Raw genomic sequence first — 15,473 nt, 5'->3', positions numbered from 1 at the left:
GTTTGTGTTACGTTTGATGTTCGTGTGTTGGTCTGACGGAAAGTAAAATTACGCAACCCGATATTTTTGCTTTTTCTTTAAAAGAATATTGAAATTTCCGTATTTAGGATCTTTTATATATCAGTCCTTGTAACCATGGACGGGATAGAATTGTCAAGAAATTTTACCCGTAGAATTGGCGCTTCGGTTTAAAAATCTTTCTTAATTCCGGCGTAACGAAATGGTTTGATGGCCTTTAACTCCATCAGCCAATCAGAACAGGTTTTCTTCATCTGTGAACCAATAGAAAGCGCTGTACCTTTCGTCTCGAGTGGAGAGCAAACATTTGCATTTCCGATCAAACCTATCTAATATTTTTTCCACCTAAATTGAAATCGAAAATCGTTTCAGAAAAACACGACAATTTCTGAAATGTGTTAGAAATTTCTAATAGAAAGGGAAGCTATAGGAAAAAAGTAATTTTTTCTCGGGGTTTTGAGTTCGTCGTTTTGTTCAAGTAAGGCTGATGCACGCGACCGGAACAATTTTAGTCGCGCTTGACACAGTGTACGGCAAGTGTCTCGACAGAAGATATAAACTCCTTAAGCAGGACATAACTTGTCATTCATTCATAACACGTTTAAATATTCTAAAATTCCCTGTTTGGATGTTTTTTTCTCCATTTCACTCGCATTCTACCTCCGTTTCCGTTTTGAATGCTCGACACCTCTACTCAAGCGGGCATACAATCCCATACAATCACGAAGAAAGAAACAATTTTCGTTTTTTCTTTTTCTGATGGATAACTTTCTCTTTCGAAAAATAAAAATAAAGAGACCAAAAGCCGGATCGCTTCAAACTTGTTTTTCTTGCATGTAAATTCCATCCGAAAAATTCCTGGACCATGGAATTGCTCCTGGGCAACCGTGAGGATGATCCACATGTGAAGGGCAATATAGCTTAGCTATAAAAATACATATGGCCTTTTTTGGTCAGTTTTAGGGTGGCACTCTACGCCAGCTTAAAGAGTCATGTCTGCAATGAATGCTGTTTTGTTGAGTAGAAATTAATAGCAGGGAAAGTATTATTCGATAGACCTGATACTAAAGCGTTTTGCACCAGTGGAGCGAGTCGGACCACATTTTGCGGGTGATGCGAGATAAATTAGATGGAAAGAGGCAAATATCCCCGAATACCTTAGAAGTTTTTTCAAGTACTTTAAGGGGACACACTTACTAAAATAGGCACTTAAAACATCGAATTTGACTTCGTGCGTCGGCGACCGTGATCACATCCTTTTAAAAACAACCCAAAAAATCCAGGCTGCTATTGACCTAGTCAAGGAGTCCACATTTTGCAATATAGCCCGGCAAATCATGCTTCTCTGCAAAACAAGACAACTGCTTAAACAGCAAGCTTTGTATTTAAAACCAACATATCTGAGCAATCATTTGTTTCTGGCAGGTGTGTAAACTATTTGATATGCCGTTTAATAAAAGGTTAGTGATATTATACAGCCAGGCGGGATGCAAGGAGATATTAATCAGTAATTTTCACTTTTAAATTTTGCAGAAGAAAATAGTATGCTGATCAGTTCAAATGATGTTCTAAATTATCATTTTCAAGTTAAGACAAGGAACATATGGCATATATCGTATCGCTGCCCAGTTCCGTTTCTTCATCTTTTCGTTTCTTCTTCTTGGCTCTCCTCTGGGAGAAAAGTGCCATAGATTCATCTTTTCGTTTAGCTCACTGCAAATACCCGGGACAAAAAAAAAAAAAAAAGACGGTTAAGTGTTTCTTTGTCATTTTAATAACTACACTGTTATTTTCGGAGGTTTACCAAGACAAATGCAAAATACACATGCTCTTATGTTGTTTAACAACTGTACGTGCACGATTTGGAAAGCAATATAATTGGGAAAGTTTCTTCACCACCAGAGGTTAATCGACTTTCTTGTTGTGTAGGTCTTGCACTGTGTCAGGACTAAAATTAGCATCCACTTTTATTAAGCGAAGTAATTTTTACTCGTACCTTTAAGCAACCTTAAAATGAGGTTAATGAGCACTGAATCCTATTGTTTAGCTGGCTATGGTTCAAGTAAATAGATTCGCTGTTCTATATTTTTAGCTTATTATAGGGATGTCCGTATGGTAGCCCATTGGGGTGGGGTGGACAGAAAAATGGAGTACGGCGCCTTCTTGGCGGTTTCGCTCACGATTTTCATTCGCGATCAGTATTCGATATTTGGTGGGCGGTAGAGATGAAACAATGTTTTGCGGTCAAAAACAATGGCAGACTAAGAGCTACCCTCTGCCTCCTTGGCATAGCCTAATAAACTTCGCTTTGCTCCATGCAGCAACCTGGTTAATCAGTTCAACTTGATACACGCTAGCTCTCCAAGATTATTTGTCCGCGAGCCATAAAAATGTCTGATCCGTGACCTGGGAAATCTCCTTTTATCTTTCAATTCAGAACTGAAGGATCACTGATCCCACGCTTGAGATCCTGAACTAATAATTTGATATTTGTACATTTCTGGGTAGAGGGAGGAAGCGAGGATTTCCAAGATATTAAGTTTTTCCTTTGCTTTCGACGCATTTACCCGGTATATCAAGAAAAAAACTTGCAATGCTGATTTTAGTTTAAGATTTAAGGATCTTATTGAATGACAGTAAAAATACATATACATGTAAAAAATCTAAATGTGGTATTTTTTACGAATTTATCCAATATCTTCACTGTATCTGTTCTTTTCGACAAGGAAAGATAGATCCGGAAAAATGCAACCCCACATGTTTACAGTTAAACTTTTTATGAGGCTCAAAAGCGTGGGTTTTTCATGATCATTACTTTTGTTAATGAAAATAATCGAGTCAAAAGGTTTCAATTGATATCTTCGATGTAAATATCTATTCTGAATGAGCCCCCGTTTCAATCGAGACGTCATTGTTTTTTATCTTACCGCCTTTAGTACTCTCTGTAATGATTTGAATTTTTTTTCTATATGAATATACGCAATAAGATATTACTGTCACAATGATTATCGACGGCATGTTTCGTTACGTAAGTGTTGTTGAAATTGTAATTTTTTTGGCTATTCAGATTTACTGACATTCTGTTGACACACTAGCTTTTGTGACGTCATCCGCCCACAAAACTCCCACACTGATCCGAATTACGTATTGTGCTACAGAAACAACAACCATTGTATAGTTTTCTTTATTATTAAAATTCCTTTTGATTACTGTGAAATTGACGCACTACCTAAATGAATTTTCTGAAACTAACCAAACACTTTTCGCCCCCCTTTCGCCTTAAATTTTTAATCAAATTATCAACGTTTCATGAATACAACGGAAACGTCTTCGTTTCACCATTTAGTTGAAGTTAGTTCCACTTGAAAGCTATAAATTTTAAAGAAGCTTGCACAAATAGATGTCTTTGTGAATTACGAAATCACGATTCAGAATCGTGGAAAACTTTAAAAATAATAATAAAAAAATAAAATAGAAAACAATGATGGGCGGTGAAGACCAGGAAAGAACTTTAGACTAATAAAGATGAATTTTTCAACAATGACACGAGCATGGGACAAAGAAAAATTCTGAGTCCACGACGGGAATCGAACCCATGGCCTCCCAGATACCGGTTGGGCGCTCTAACCAACTGAGCTACGAGACTGACTCGTGGTGAGCCCAGGGGGGGTACTTGCAGTATACATGACGGGGAGGTCCGACGTATTTTTTTGGGTTGAAAATTTCCACCCTCGGTATTTTTTTGGGTCAAGAGATCTGTCATGTATTTTTTAAGGTCTTAAAGTCTGTTTGATTGAATAAATCAGTATCGAGGTGCTTGGTCTTGTACTTTTTGGGGTAGAAAATTTTGATGCCAGGTATTTTTTGGGTGTAAAATTTCAGGCTCATGTATTTTTTTGGGTTCGCAATATGAAGCTCCGTCGGACCCCCCCCGTCATGTATACTGCAAGTACCCCCCCTGGGGTGGTGAGCTGGGCCATTTACTAGGTTTGGTATGTGGCACGCGTCCTGCATACTGCTAGGATCAGCAATGTCGAAATCATCAAGTTTGTAGTAAATAATGAAGATGGTAAATTTTAAGCTTGGTGATAAAAAATGAAGATGAACTTTTCAACAATGACACGAGCATGGGAAAAAGAAAAAAACTGAGCCGAGCCGAGCTCTATAAAATTTACCATCTTTATTATTTACTACACATTTGATGATTTCGACATTGCTGATCCTAGCAGTATGCAGGACGCGTGTCACATATCAACCTAGTAAGTGGCCCAGCTCACCACGAGTCTCTCGTTGCTCAGTTGGTTAGAGCGCCCAATCGGTATCTGGGAGACCATGGGTTTGATTCCCGTCAGGGACTCGGAATTTTTCTTTGTCCCATGCTCATACATACATACATACAAAAATTCACTCCAGTACAACAGTACCTCATTTGAACCACTATACCTGCGACTGAACAGACTCCCGAGTAGGACGGGGCGAAAAAAAAAGAAACCGGCGATTCTCCACTTGGGAGACTGTTCGCAGGCTAGTGAACCTCTAATTCCAGAGGCATTCTATTGCTTATTGTCTTTAGGGATAGGGACATTGTAAGTGTCCGTTATTTAATGTTGTTCTCACGACTAATCAAAGCTAATCAAGTGAGACTTTCACTGAAGTAATGATCCCTCGTTTTTCCCGAGAGCCTGGGACTGGCTGGAAGACTGGGGCACTGCGATAGGAGGAGGATGAGAAAGCCTGGAAAGGAATCACTTCCAACATGGCGGGTGCTGGTGGGTTGAAAAAGATTTTTAACTCAAATTTGTTGAATTTTGCAAGGAAAATACACCATTTAGGAACATCGAAATCGAGCGCTTCACTTCAGAGATGTTGCAGATGTGCTTCGACATTCTCATTTGTACCGGATTCGCCTTCGCCTCTTGATGGTAAGCTTTAGATAAATTATTCCACGCACATTATAATTAAACCCATTAAAGCTAAAGCTTATAATAGAGGTTTCATTTGCTGCTGTTAGATAAGATTCTCTGAATTAAGTTTTTAGAAGGAGGTACACTAAATTGACGAATGGGGCTAATGTATAAAAGCCGCCATCTACAGAAAACAAAATGTCCTATCCAATTCCTTTTAAGGCAATAAAATGACACACCTTTGACACCTGCGTGATATCAGGACCTATCTAATCGATATTTTCTATACTCAATAGAAATCTATCGTAATCGATACTAATCAATCGATTACTATCGAAATCGATAGAAATCGATCACTCGCGTTCTTGTGATTATCGATTTTGATCGATTTCTGTAATTGAGCTATCGATTTGTTCGACAGTGATCGAAAAGAAAATGGATGAAGATTCTCTTTCATACGTTTCTCAGTTTTACGCTAGAATTAGTCACATTTCACTCCAACTAATACACAGTAGTCCATTGGAGAAAGAAGTAACATCATCTTTATTAACAAAGCGGATTCGAAGGTTAGCTTGAAGGTAAGTGTTATGCAAGTTATGAAAAGATCAGAACACGTTTTTGATTCTTGATTTCCATTGATGTGACAAAAAATTTGTGATTATCAATTTCAATCAATTAAATTGACTTATCAATCAACAAATATCGAGTACTATCGATGATCGATTTCTATCGATTAGATATGTCCTGGTGATTTTCCTCCTTTTCCACTTACCTGTTTTTTTTTTTTTAAAAAAAAAGAAAAGAAAAACTGTAGGACAGTCACTGGCTCTTTAATTTTGACACTATTGTCCTGGACAGACTAGTGTTGTTCTCTGATGCTGCTCAAAAAGTGATTCTTCAAAAATGTGTAAGGCTGGTCAAGAACAGTCCACTTGCCTACTCATGACATGGACATGAATCTTTTAAATAACTTGTTTTAGTGCCCAAAAGTACTTCCTTGAGCCTAGAATGGAGCATTTTAAGTGCATGTGTGACATAATCTTATATGATTTTCAATTATGAAAACATCATTACAGTCCCAAAAAAGCTCTATATATAAAAAAGATAAAATTTCTTTTGGTTTGCTGGGGAAGCTGTTAAGCCTCCTTATCTGGAAAGGCTGTTATCCATAATCTGTAGCTACTAGGTTCAAGTTGTTAAAAGATTGGATATTTTCATTAACAGCAGACATTAACTATCAAAATCACTAGTGAGAGTGGTGAAAATTTTTCAATCTCATGATAAGAATTGTGCCACTGGTTCAGATTCCTAATGGAAGTTTTACCACTCTAGTGATTTTGATAGGACAATCAACTACCTTTATAACGGACACCTTCGGGACCACAATTTGGTGTGCATAGTAAAGGGAGTCCATAGCAGCCAGAGTTATTTTCATTAATTCTCATTCGCCAGGACGTCAACGTCTGTCCATAATAGCAAGGTGTCCGCAAGGCGAGAGTTGATTGTCGAAGTATTTACTGAGTACCTAGTGTGTCCCTGGTTCCCCTGGTTGTGGAGATGAAATATGCAGTACATAATGTTATGTTAAATAATAAATAATATGAAGGTAGATGTTATGAATAAACTTCATAATCTCTGAACTTCCCTCTACAGGAGAAACTCAAAAGATGAACTTGTTTCAATCTCTAACCAATGCAATGGATATTGTTCTTGATTCCGACCCATCAGCAGGTAAACTGATAACTAAACACATGCATCACTTTAACAACTGAAGATTGTCAACCTAAGAAGGCACTGACCTGGCCTCCTGGGATGTTTCTGCTTTGTTCAATGTTTGAGTAAGTTAATGGGTGAATAAGCAAATGTGACATCTTGGGGGTTGTTTCCAAAATGCCTATTTTTAAAGAACCAACTATAGATATTCAATTAAATACATGACTGTGTTCAGGGGCGTAGCCAGCCTATAGGCCTGTAGGCCGGGGCCTACAAATTTTTCAGCCCAATCGTTTTTTTTAAATGTATGATGAGAGAAAAAAATCCAGCTGAAACGTATTCAAGATGAAATGAAGAGCAATTTGCAACATTCCTTAGTGTTATATATTTCGCATTTAACCTTTTCGTGATGCTAGGCTTGCCAGGTGACAGACAAACCCACAATGGCATACACTGAAAAAGACGTGTTTATTTTGCCGGGAATGAGTGAAAACTGGCACAATTCCTGCCTATGAAATGTTATAACTTAGGCGCTATGAAATACACATAACATAAGCAGAAGAGTGAAGGACAACTTATTTTTGAGAATCTTGATCCAAAAATATATTTCCACAGCAAACTTGCTCCACCCCATCCCCCTTGACTACAACTCTTCAAAAAGCTGGCTACGCCCCTGGTGTTTATATTTAAGGTTGATTTTTAATGTATCCTGTTACACCATGTAACCCTGTGTAATCCAAACCTGTTGAACTTTACTAGTTATATTTGGAGAGGATGTTGCTTTTGGTGGAGTATTTAGATGTACTGTTGGTCTTAAAGACAAATATGGTAAGTTTAATATTTAACTCTGTCTATTGATCAAGTTACTGCGGTCAAGTTCAGCAACTAGACTTGTAATTCCCTTAGAACATGGAACCTTCCAGGACATGTCTGCCAGCCTTTTCAACAACCTACCTGCCAACCTTAGAACTTGTAGCGACTTCAAAATGTTCTGCAGGGGAGTCAGAAAGCACTTTCTTAGGTCAAGATGCGACCAATAGCAGCTTTTAATATTATTTTAGCTATAGGAATTTTTGTCTTTTTATATTAATTGTAAGTTTTTAGCTTTAGGAATTTTTCTTTTTGTCTTTTATATCAAATTGTATTTTAGCTATATGAATTTTTGTCTTTTATATTAATTGTAATTTTTTAGCTATAGGAATTTTTTCTTTTTGTCTTCTATATCGAACTGTAGTTCTTCTATATTTAGTTAGTATTAACAGGTGAAGAGCCATGTAGTATGGATATACTGTTAATAAACCATTATTATTGTTATTATTAAACCTGTTAGTTTTTGTTTCTAGTTTGCTCAATTTTTCTCCTGATCAAGAGATAGTCGAGATTTACTCCTACCTTCCCCCCCGCCCCCCCCCCCCAAAAAAAAATCCATTCTTAATGATGACATAGTGGCTTGTGCTTTATTTTGTAGTTTTACGTGTAAGTAACAAACAATACATTACAAGGATCTTTGTAAAGTTACATCATCAAGGGATTTAAACATGTCTACTGGTACCATCCTCTGAATAGTTCAATTCCATGATAATTGATATCCTTTCTGAAGAGGTAAAACTTAGTTTCCCCTTGCACTAGGTAAAGACAGAGTGTTTAATACACCACTCAGTGAACAAGGAATTGTTGGGTTTGGAATTGGAATGGCTGCCGCAGGTGCAACAGCTATTGCAGAGATTCAGTTTGCTGATTATATCTTCCCTGCATTTGATCAGGTTGGTTAATTCACCTTTGCCTTCTTACCTTAGCAATGCATATTACACATAATTTTAATATTACTACATAATATTATGTGGCCAATAAGAATATATTTTATGCCTGTTGACAATTGGTTGCCATGGATATATGGCTGTGCTGTATCAGACTTCTGATCAGCTCCATCAACCTTTAAAGCACTAACCACTGAGTAAATGTATCACTAACTGGTCTCCAAAAATGGTTTAATGATAATTTTTTTAAAAATATTTAGACTGCAAGCTCAAGGCTTCTAACACCTGAAAGTTGGTGAGGGGCATATGTCATGAGCCCCAAACACACTGTGTGTACAATGTATCAAAAGTACCAGTAGATAGAAACCATGAGCAAGCTTATATGTCATCATAATACAATCCAGCCAATCTTGTAAACTTAGAAATATTGCAAGAAAACTAGTCATATAACATTTTTGCAATGATGCAAGAAAAAATTTGTTTGAACACTAAGGACCTTCTATCACTAATCAGGGGCGGATCTAGGGGGGAGGGTGGTAGATTGGGTGGCTAGCCGCCCCCTAGATCCATCAGAAAAATCAAAATAAACACCTTAAAATTAGAAAATAAGGACAATGACACTGGGTAAAAAGGTAAAAATTGTTGATAATTTTAGCTAACATAAAGTTAAAATAGTTGATAACAGCCACCCCCTCCCCTATAAAAAACCTGGGGATAAAATAAAATAAAATAAAAAACAAGATATTTTTTAACAGCCACCCCACTTTGAAAAATTATTGATCCGTCCCTGTCTGTTGAACACATGTACAGTCGACTCCCGATAACTCGAACCCTCTCTAACTCGAACCTCGTGCTAACTCGAACCAAAGTCGATTGGGATTTCCGTCATACATTTACTGTAATTTTACCCCCGGTAACTCGAACCTTCGATAACTCGAATCTCCCGCTCACTCGAACCAATTTTCGTTTCCCTTCAGGTCATTTTCTATATATTTTTACCCTCGAAAACTCAAACCATGTCTGTCAATACGTGACAAGTCACAAGAAACAGTGTACTGTAGTAAAAAACACCGACTGTCTTTTGAAATTAATACGTACGGGAGTAGAGCAGCCCCAAAATGCCCCTCAAAACATGAACTGTGCCACGCCATTGGCGTGCTACAGATGTTTGGTTTGTTGATGGAGCTTGAGGTTGATACCGATTCTTTCAAGTCCACCATAGAAAACTTTCAAGGATAGTTGATAGTGATTAGTTGAAAAGCGTCAGGGCGTATTGAAAGTAAATCGCTTGAACTCTAACAGTAGCCCGACGTTGTTCTCTTTGAAACCTGCGAAGTTCGCATTACCCAGACTTCTCCTGCTGCTTTGCTTTCTTTCACATTACGTTACGATTGATACAGTTATTTAGAAATGTATTATTTCATTTTCACTCGACTTTTCAATACTATAATCAAATTCGATTAAAACTTACACTGTATGAATTGAACAGTTAACACCGTTTTTTTCTCCTTATTTCCGTTCATTTTTTCTCAACTCTCGATAACTCGAACTTCCGATAACTCGAACCTTTTTCAATTTCCCTTAAAGGTTCGAGTTATCGGGAGTCGACTGTAGATACAAATAGAATGTTAACTGGCATAGGCAATCAGAGGCACTGGGTTCTGCTAGTATGTATGGAGGGTCTCAATGGGCTTAACCATTAAACGTAAAAGGGCCAAAAATGTAGCCGTTATGCGTAAAAATTGGAAAATTTTAACTGTTAGCCGTAAAATAATTTTACCGTAAAAAGTCAGTCAGTAATAATAAATAAAACAGACTAGATCACTTCATTGTCCCAGAATGGTCCTTAGACCTAAAATAAATTATGTTCTTCAATAATGGAAATTAATTTTTAACTACTGTTTACTGTAATGGATATAAATTAACTGTTAGCTGTAAAAAAGCCAATATTTTAACTGTTAACCGAAAAGACACCACCCCATTGAGACCCTCTGTGTGATCAGTAAACTGTGTGATAGTTTTTAATCCGTACTTTGTTATGCTGTTTTGTTATAGCTTGTTAATGAAGGTGCAAAATTCAGGTATCGGTCAGGAAATCTTTATGATTGTGGAAGCCTAACTGTGCGAGCGCCATGTGGAGCTGTTGGTCATGGAGCTCATTATCATTCACAATCAGTGGAAAGCTTCTTTGCCCATGTGCCAGGACTAAAGGTACCATGTCATGTAACTAAGTGCAAGATCATGGGGAACAGTTTATTCTTAAAGTGAAATGCATCATCATCTAAGCAAGAGACATTGGTCAGAGTAGCAGCTGTGAGTGATGAGATATAATTATAACATAGCTCAGCAGCAGAGCTGTGAAATCAAACTATATACTAGTAATACGTGACTCGCAGGGCCCCGCGAAGCTCTGGGTTGGGGAGGGGGGGGGGGTGTTATAACCGGTTTTAACCGGTGATTTGTTATTGTTGCCTAGTAACGGGCGTGGCCACGACACCCTCGTTTCCAGGGTCTACTCTGCTTTGAAGATGGCGGCTCTTTCTGGTTCGTAACGAGGTATAAAGCGTTGGGAAGCGCAGGCTATTTTCAAAATCATCGACAAATTATTGGATAGTCGCATTTTTGACATTTATTTGAGGGCATTAAAAAAAAGAAGAACGAACGGCAGGAGGATTCGAACCCTCCGCCCACGCGCCCCTGATGGTGATGAAAGGTTTATAGAAAATCAGTGTTATTTTAATCCGAAAAGAAAAAAGATAAAAATGAAAGGCTCAGGATTCGAACCCACAAAAAAAAAAATAATAAAAAATAAAAAATAAAAACCCTAGCCGGATTCGAACCCCCACCCTCAGTCCGGAAGATCTGATTTCAAGTTCGACGCCTCACACCATTAGGCCACCAGCGCGCGGCCGTGTGACGTCATTTCCGCCACACACCAAGCTCACAAATATATATATTTATACCATGCCATAGAAAATACAGCCAATCAGAATACGGGAAAGCCGTTGTATATTCGACGGTATTCAACCCAACCTTCCTATAGTGCGCTGCGATCTTATTCTCGATGAAATTTAGTAAGCGTATTTTCTATGGCATGGTATAAAATAGTTACACAACACTTTCTCGTGGTATACTATGGAATATCCCACTTGTCACTTGTATTTTCTTCGTATACACACTCGCCTAAAGGCTCGTGTGTATACCGAGAAAATACAAGTGACTCGTGGGATATTCCATAGTATACCACTCGAAAGCGTTGCATAACTAGTATATATATGACGGTAAACTCCACCCGAGATTTCATCCCGCCTGAGCCCTTTGAGGGACAAAATTATACACTCCGCTACGCTCGGCCTTCGGTCTCGCTTCGCGAGGAATTATATACATAAGTACACATAAGTGTGCACCATAATCCGATAGTCAGAATTTTTTCTCGTACGTTTTTGGCACAGGTTTTGATGTACATTTCCACTGGTAGTGTTATAAAACATATTAGTTCATGATTTCAGCTGGGCACTATCGAGTTATGATGCATGTAGGGAGTCTGAAGAGCACTCCAGAAACTAGAGTTGCTTTCGGACTTATACGCTTCTTTCATGCACTCCAAACTTCCCATATGAACCATACTTGATAGTGCATGCTAAAGCAGGAACCAATTGTTATAATTTAATTTAATTTTTTTTTAGGTTGTCATACCCAGAGGTCCTATTCAAGCCAAAGGACTTCTTCTGTCTTCTATCAGAGACAAAAACCCAGTTGTTTTCTTCGAACCCAAGATCTTGTACAGACAAGCTGTCGAGGAAGTGCCTGTTAGAGACTATGAAATACCACTCTCTGAGGCAGAAATACTAGAGGAAGGTAAGCTGTGTGTAGTGGCATAACTTGATTAACTGGCTGACAGCTGACTCTTCATTCTTGTCATTGTATTGTAGGTTCTGATGTGACTCTTGTTGGATGGGGTACACAGATCCATGTTTTGCGTGATGTCTGTAAAATGGCTAAAGATCTGCTAGGAGTCAACTGTGAACTTATTGATCTTCGAACAATTCTTCCTTGGGATGAAGAGACTGTAATCAAGGTAGTCTATTTTTTTCAATTTTATGGCAGAAAGTCTTTTTATCCAATACCTTAGGTAGTTACAGCAGTGTACACCTAGGGTATATTGATTGATTTCCAGCTGTCTGGAATACAAAATGAATCAAACATCTAAACTCTGTTTTTCTTTTGTTAGTCTGTATTCAAAACAGGAAGGCTATTAATAGCACATGAAGCTCCTTTAACTGGAGGATTTGCTGGAGAAATTGGCAGCACTGTGCAGGTAATAGCATTAGCAATTCTGCTCAATGTTTTTGATGTATTAGCTGTAACTAATTTCTATAATTTGCTGGGAAAATTTTTATTACATTAAAAAGTCAACATGGGTTTTCTGTTACCAGACAGGTGCAAGCTTTCTTTGAACTGAAAAAGAATCAGTTTGCCCACACACATCCGCTATTCATTATAAAATAAGTGATCTTTTCATGTTAACATATTTTCTTGTGTAAGTGCAGAGGGTGAGGAGGGGGAGGTTCAGACTGATCAGAATACGAGAAAAGGTTTGTACTACATTCCAGTGTGTAGTTTGCACCACTAACAGGTTTTTTCTCTTTTTCTGTTGTAGGAACATTGTTTCTTGTCTCTTGAAGCCCCTGTCCAACGTGTGTGTGGCTGGGACACACCCTTCCCCCACATCTTTGAGCCATTTTACCTCCCAGACAAGTGGAGATGTTTTGAAGCTCTGAAGAAAATCACCAGCTACTAGCAGTGGAATAATAATACAACACAACAAAAGAACATCAAAAATGACTGTATTGTGCACTCAGTGATCATACTGTATATTCTATCCTAACAATTTGGATCAGACACAACATAGATCTTCTGTGTACATCTTCATTGAATTTTTTTAATAGAATTTCAGTTCTGTCTCCCTTAAAGTAAGGTAGTTAAGTGCCCAAGGAGGAGAGACTACAGGTGTTATGGGAAACAGGGAGAGCTCCAAAGAGATACTGGTCATTTTAATTTATTTTTGCCAGGTGTAGATTGTAACTTGTGGGTGTCACTTTTACATCTAATACACTGGGTGATGTGTTAGGGGTATTTATATTTGGATAAAATTGTTAAATCATAGGAAGTGGATGATATTTTCGTAAATAGTAACTGCAAATATGAAGCTGTTAATGCAGCTACCTGTACTAATAATAGTTGTCACAAATTTCAGTCAACTTTGTAAAAGAGAATGATGTGTATCTCGGCTAAACAGTTTCCAAAAACGTACAGTACTTACTAAGAAAAACATGTAATAAACAATTTGAACAACCAGAGTTTGTTTGTATTGTTTAGTGAAACATTTGAAGTGTCTACAAACAAGAAATAAAGACATAATTAGAATAAGTAAAACTAAACGAGTGTTGTAGGAGATTGGCATGATTTGAAATCTATACTTGGAAACTGATTTCCGAATCAAAGGAGAGTGATATTTCAATATTATTACATATTGATTACCTCTGAATTGCACTACACTCACTTAACTCCAATAACCAACTGAAGGTGATCATATCAAGGGTTCGGTTAACCAACTAATCACTCAAAATTAATCAGGGATACTGTAGATCAGAATAATTATCAGTTTCAAGATTGTGTCAGAGGAAAATAATAATAATTAGTACTAGTGTGTGATGTGGTACAGTGTATTCTTGTTGAAAAATAAATTTCTTTTTAATTATTTAGTTTCAAAACTATTCCATACAAAATGCAGCAGACAGACTGACCCTCATGAAGCTGTTAACCCCGGAGAAAAGTGTTCACATGAAGGGTTAAAGTGAGCAACTGATCTGGCGCATTAGTTATATTATACAATGATATATGCAGAATTCTGTTTTATCCTGGCATGTGATTGGTTCTTACTATTGATGTCAGACCAGTTTAGAGTACTTTGCACAGCAAGCCCAGTGGTGATTAGACTACGAGCAGTCCCTATTTTTTCGCAGAGTCCGTCGAGCTTGAAGCGAAATTTTTTTTCGAAGAGTTCGTCAAGCTTATAGCGAAAAAATTACGCGCGGGGGGAGGAGGCGGGGCAAGGCGAGAAGCGAAAAAAAAATTTTTTTTCGCTTCTCGCCTTGCCCCGCCTCCTCCCCCCACGCGTAATTTTTTTCGCTATAAGCTCGATGAACTCTTCGAAAAAAATTTCGCTTCAAGCTCGACGTACTCTGCGAAAAAATAGGGACTGCTCGTAGTCTAAGTGGCGATTGAACAGCACAATGACCTCTTTTAGTGCCCACAAGACACGTGCTGTTAATGTAACACTTTTAGACTTGGAAGTGTCATGATTTCACCATGCAATCATGCACAAAAATCTAGAAAGTACGTCAAAGCCAGTATTAAATGTTTTGCTTTGTATTCTAGATGCATCTCTTGTTCTGACTGATTAGACAGTGCAACTTTGTCTCATGCAACAAGTCAACAGATACTTTGCTGCAAAAAAAAACATACAGTGAGAGTAAAGTAGCTCACAAACTGTAAAATGGGTAATTGTGAAGAACAGCTCCCTGTAACCGACTGTACAAGTAAAGTGTTTTGGGTGGGCTTATAATGGAGGAGTTTATATCTGGAGGGGCTTTTAAATGGCAAAAAAAAAAACATTTGGAACTGAGCTAACAAGAAAAGACTCAGATTGATGAGAGATATGTTAGGAAAGTGTTTAGTCGTCTGTCTCACAATGGAATCGCTTTGAGTTGTTGATGGTGACGTGCATATTGTAAGAAAGCTACTTAAAAGTTTTGATCTGCACTCTACTTGCAAACTTATTACTGCCAATTTCTATTTGAAATGCGATGTTCTGTGAGGATGTTAGTAAGTTTATTGAAAAGTTAAATTAGCGCTGCTAACAGGGAAGGGCAGAGAGAGGATAAGGGCTTACAACTGGCATGTTATAGAAGTACAGGATGTATTGTCTCAATAGCCTACTTAAAATTTTAGAACAAACAAAAACGTATGGCAATAAGGGCAACGTAGACTATCTACCAGGCAGTTCAATAATTTCCAC

The 15,473-nt window shown here is 37.8% G+C and overlaps 1 protein-coding gene across 1 annotated transcript; it reads left to right on the top strand.

Annotated features, from left to right (window-relative positions):
• The first annotated feature begins 4,741 nt into the window (after positions 1-4,741).
• On the top strand, positions 4,742-13,752 carry LOC144656261 (2-oxoisovalerate dehydrogenase subunit beta, mitochondrial-like). The gene is made up of 9 exons (XM_078516496.1): positions 4,742-4,940; positions 6,576-6,653; positions 7,395-7,463; positions 8,265-8,398; positions 10,448-10,603; positions 12,079-12,250; positions 12,325-12,470; positions 12,624-12,710; positions 13,053-13,752. The coding sequence occupies exons 1-9, from the start codon at positions 4,775-4,777 to the stop codon at positions 13,191-13,193; spliced, it is 1,149 nt and encodes a 382-aa protein (XP_078372622.1). The 5' UTR covers positions 4,742-4,774; the 3' UTR covers positions 13,194-13,752.
• The last annotated feature ends 1,721 nt before the right edge of the window (positions 13,753-15,473 follow it).

This window comes from Oculina patagonica, chromosome 6, assembly GCF_052425735.1.
Source record: "Oculina patagonica isolate OP01 chromosome 6, crgOcupat, whole genome shotgun sequence".
Classification (NCBI taxonomy): domain Eukaryota; kingdom Metazoa; phylum Cnidaria; class Anthozoa; order Scleractinia; family Oculinidae; genus Oculina; species Oculina patagonica.
This window is presented reverse-complemented; position numbering and strand designations above follow the sequence as displayed.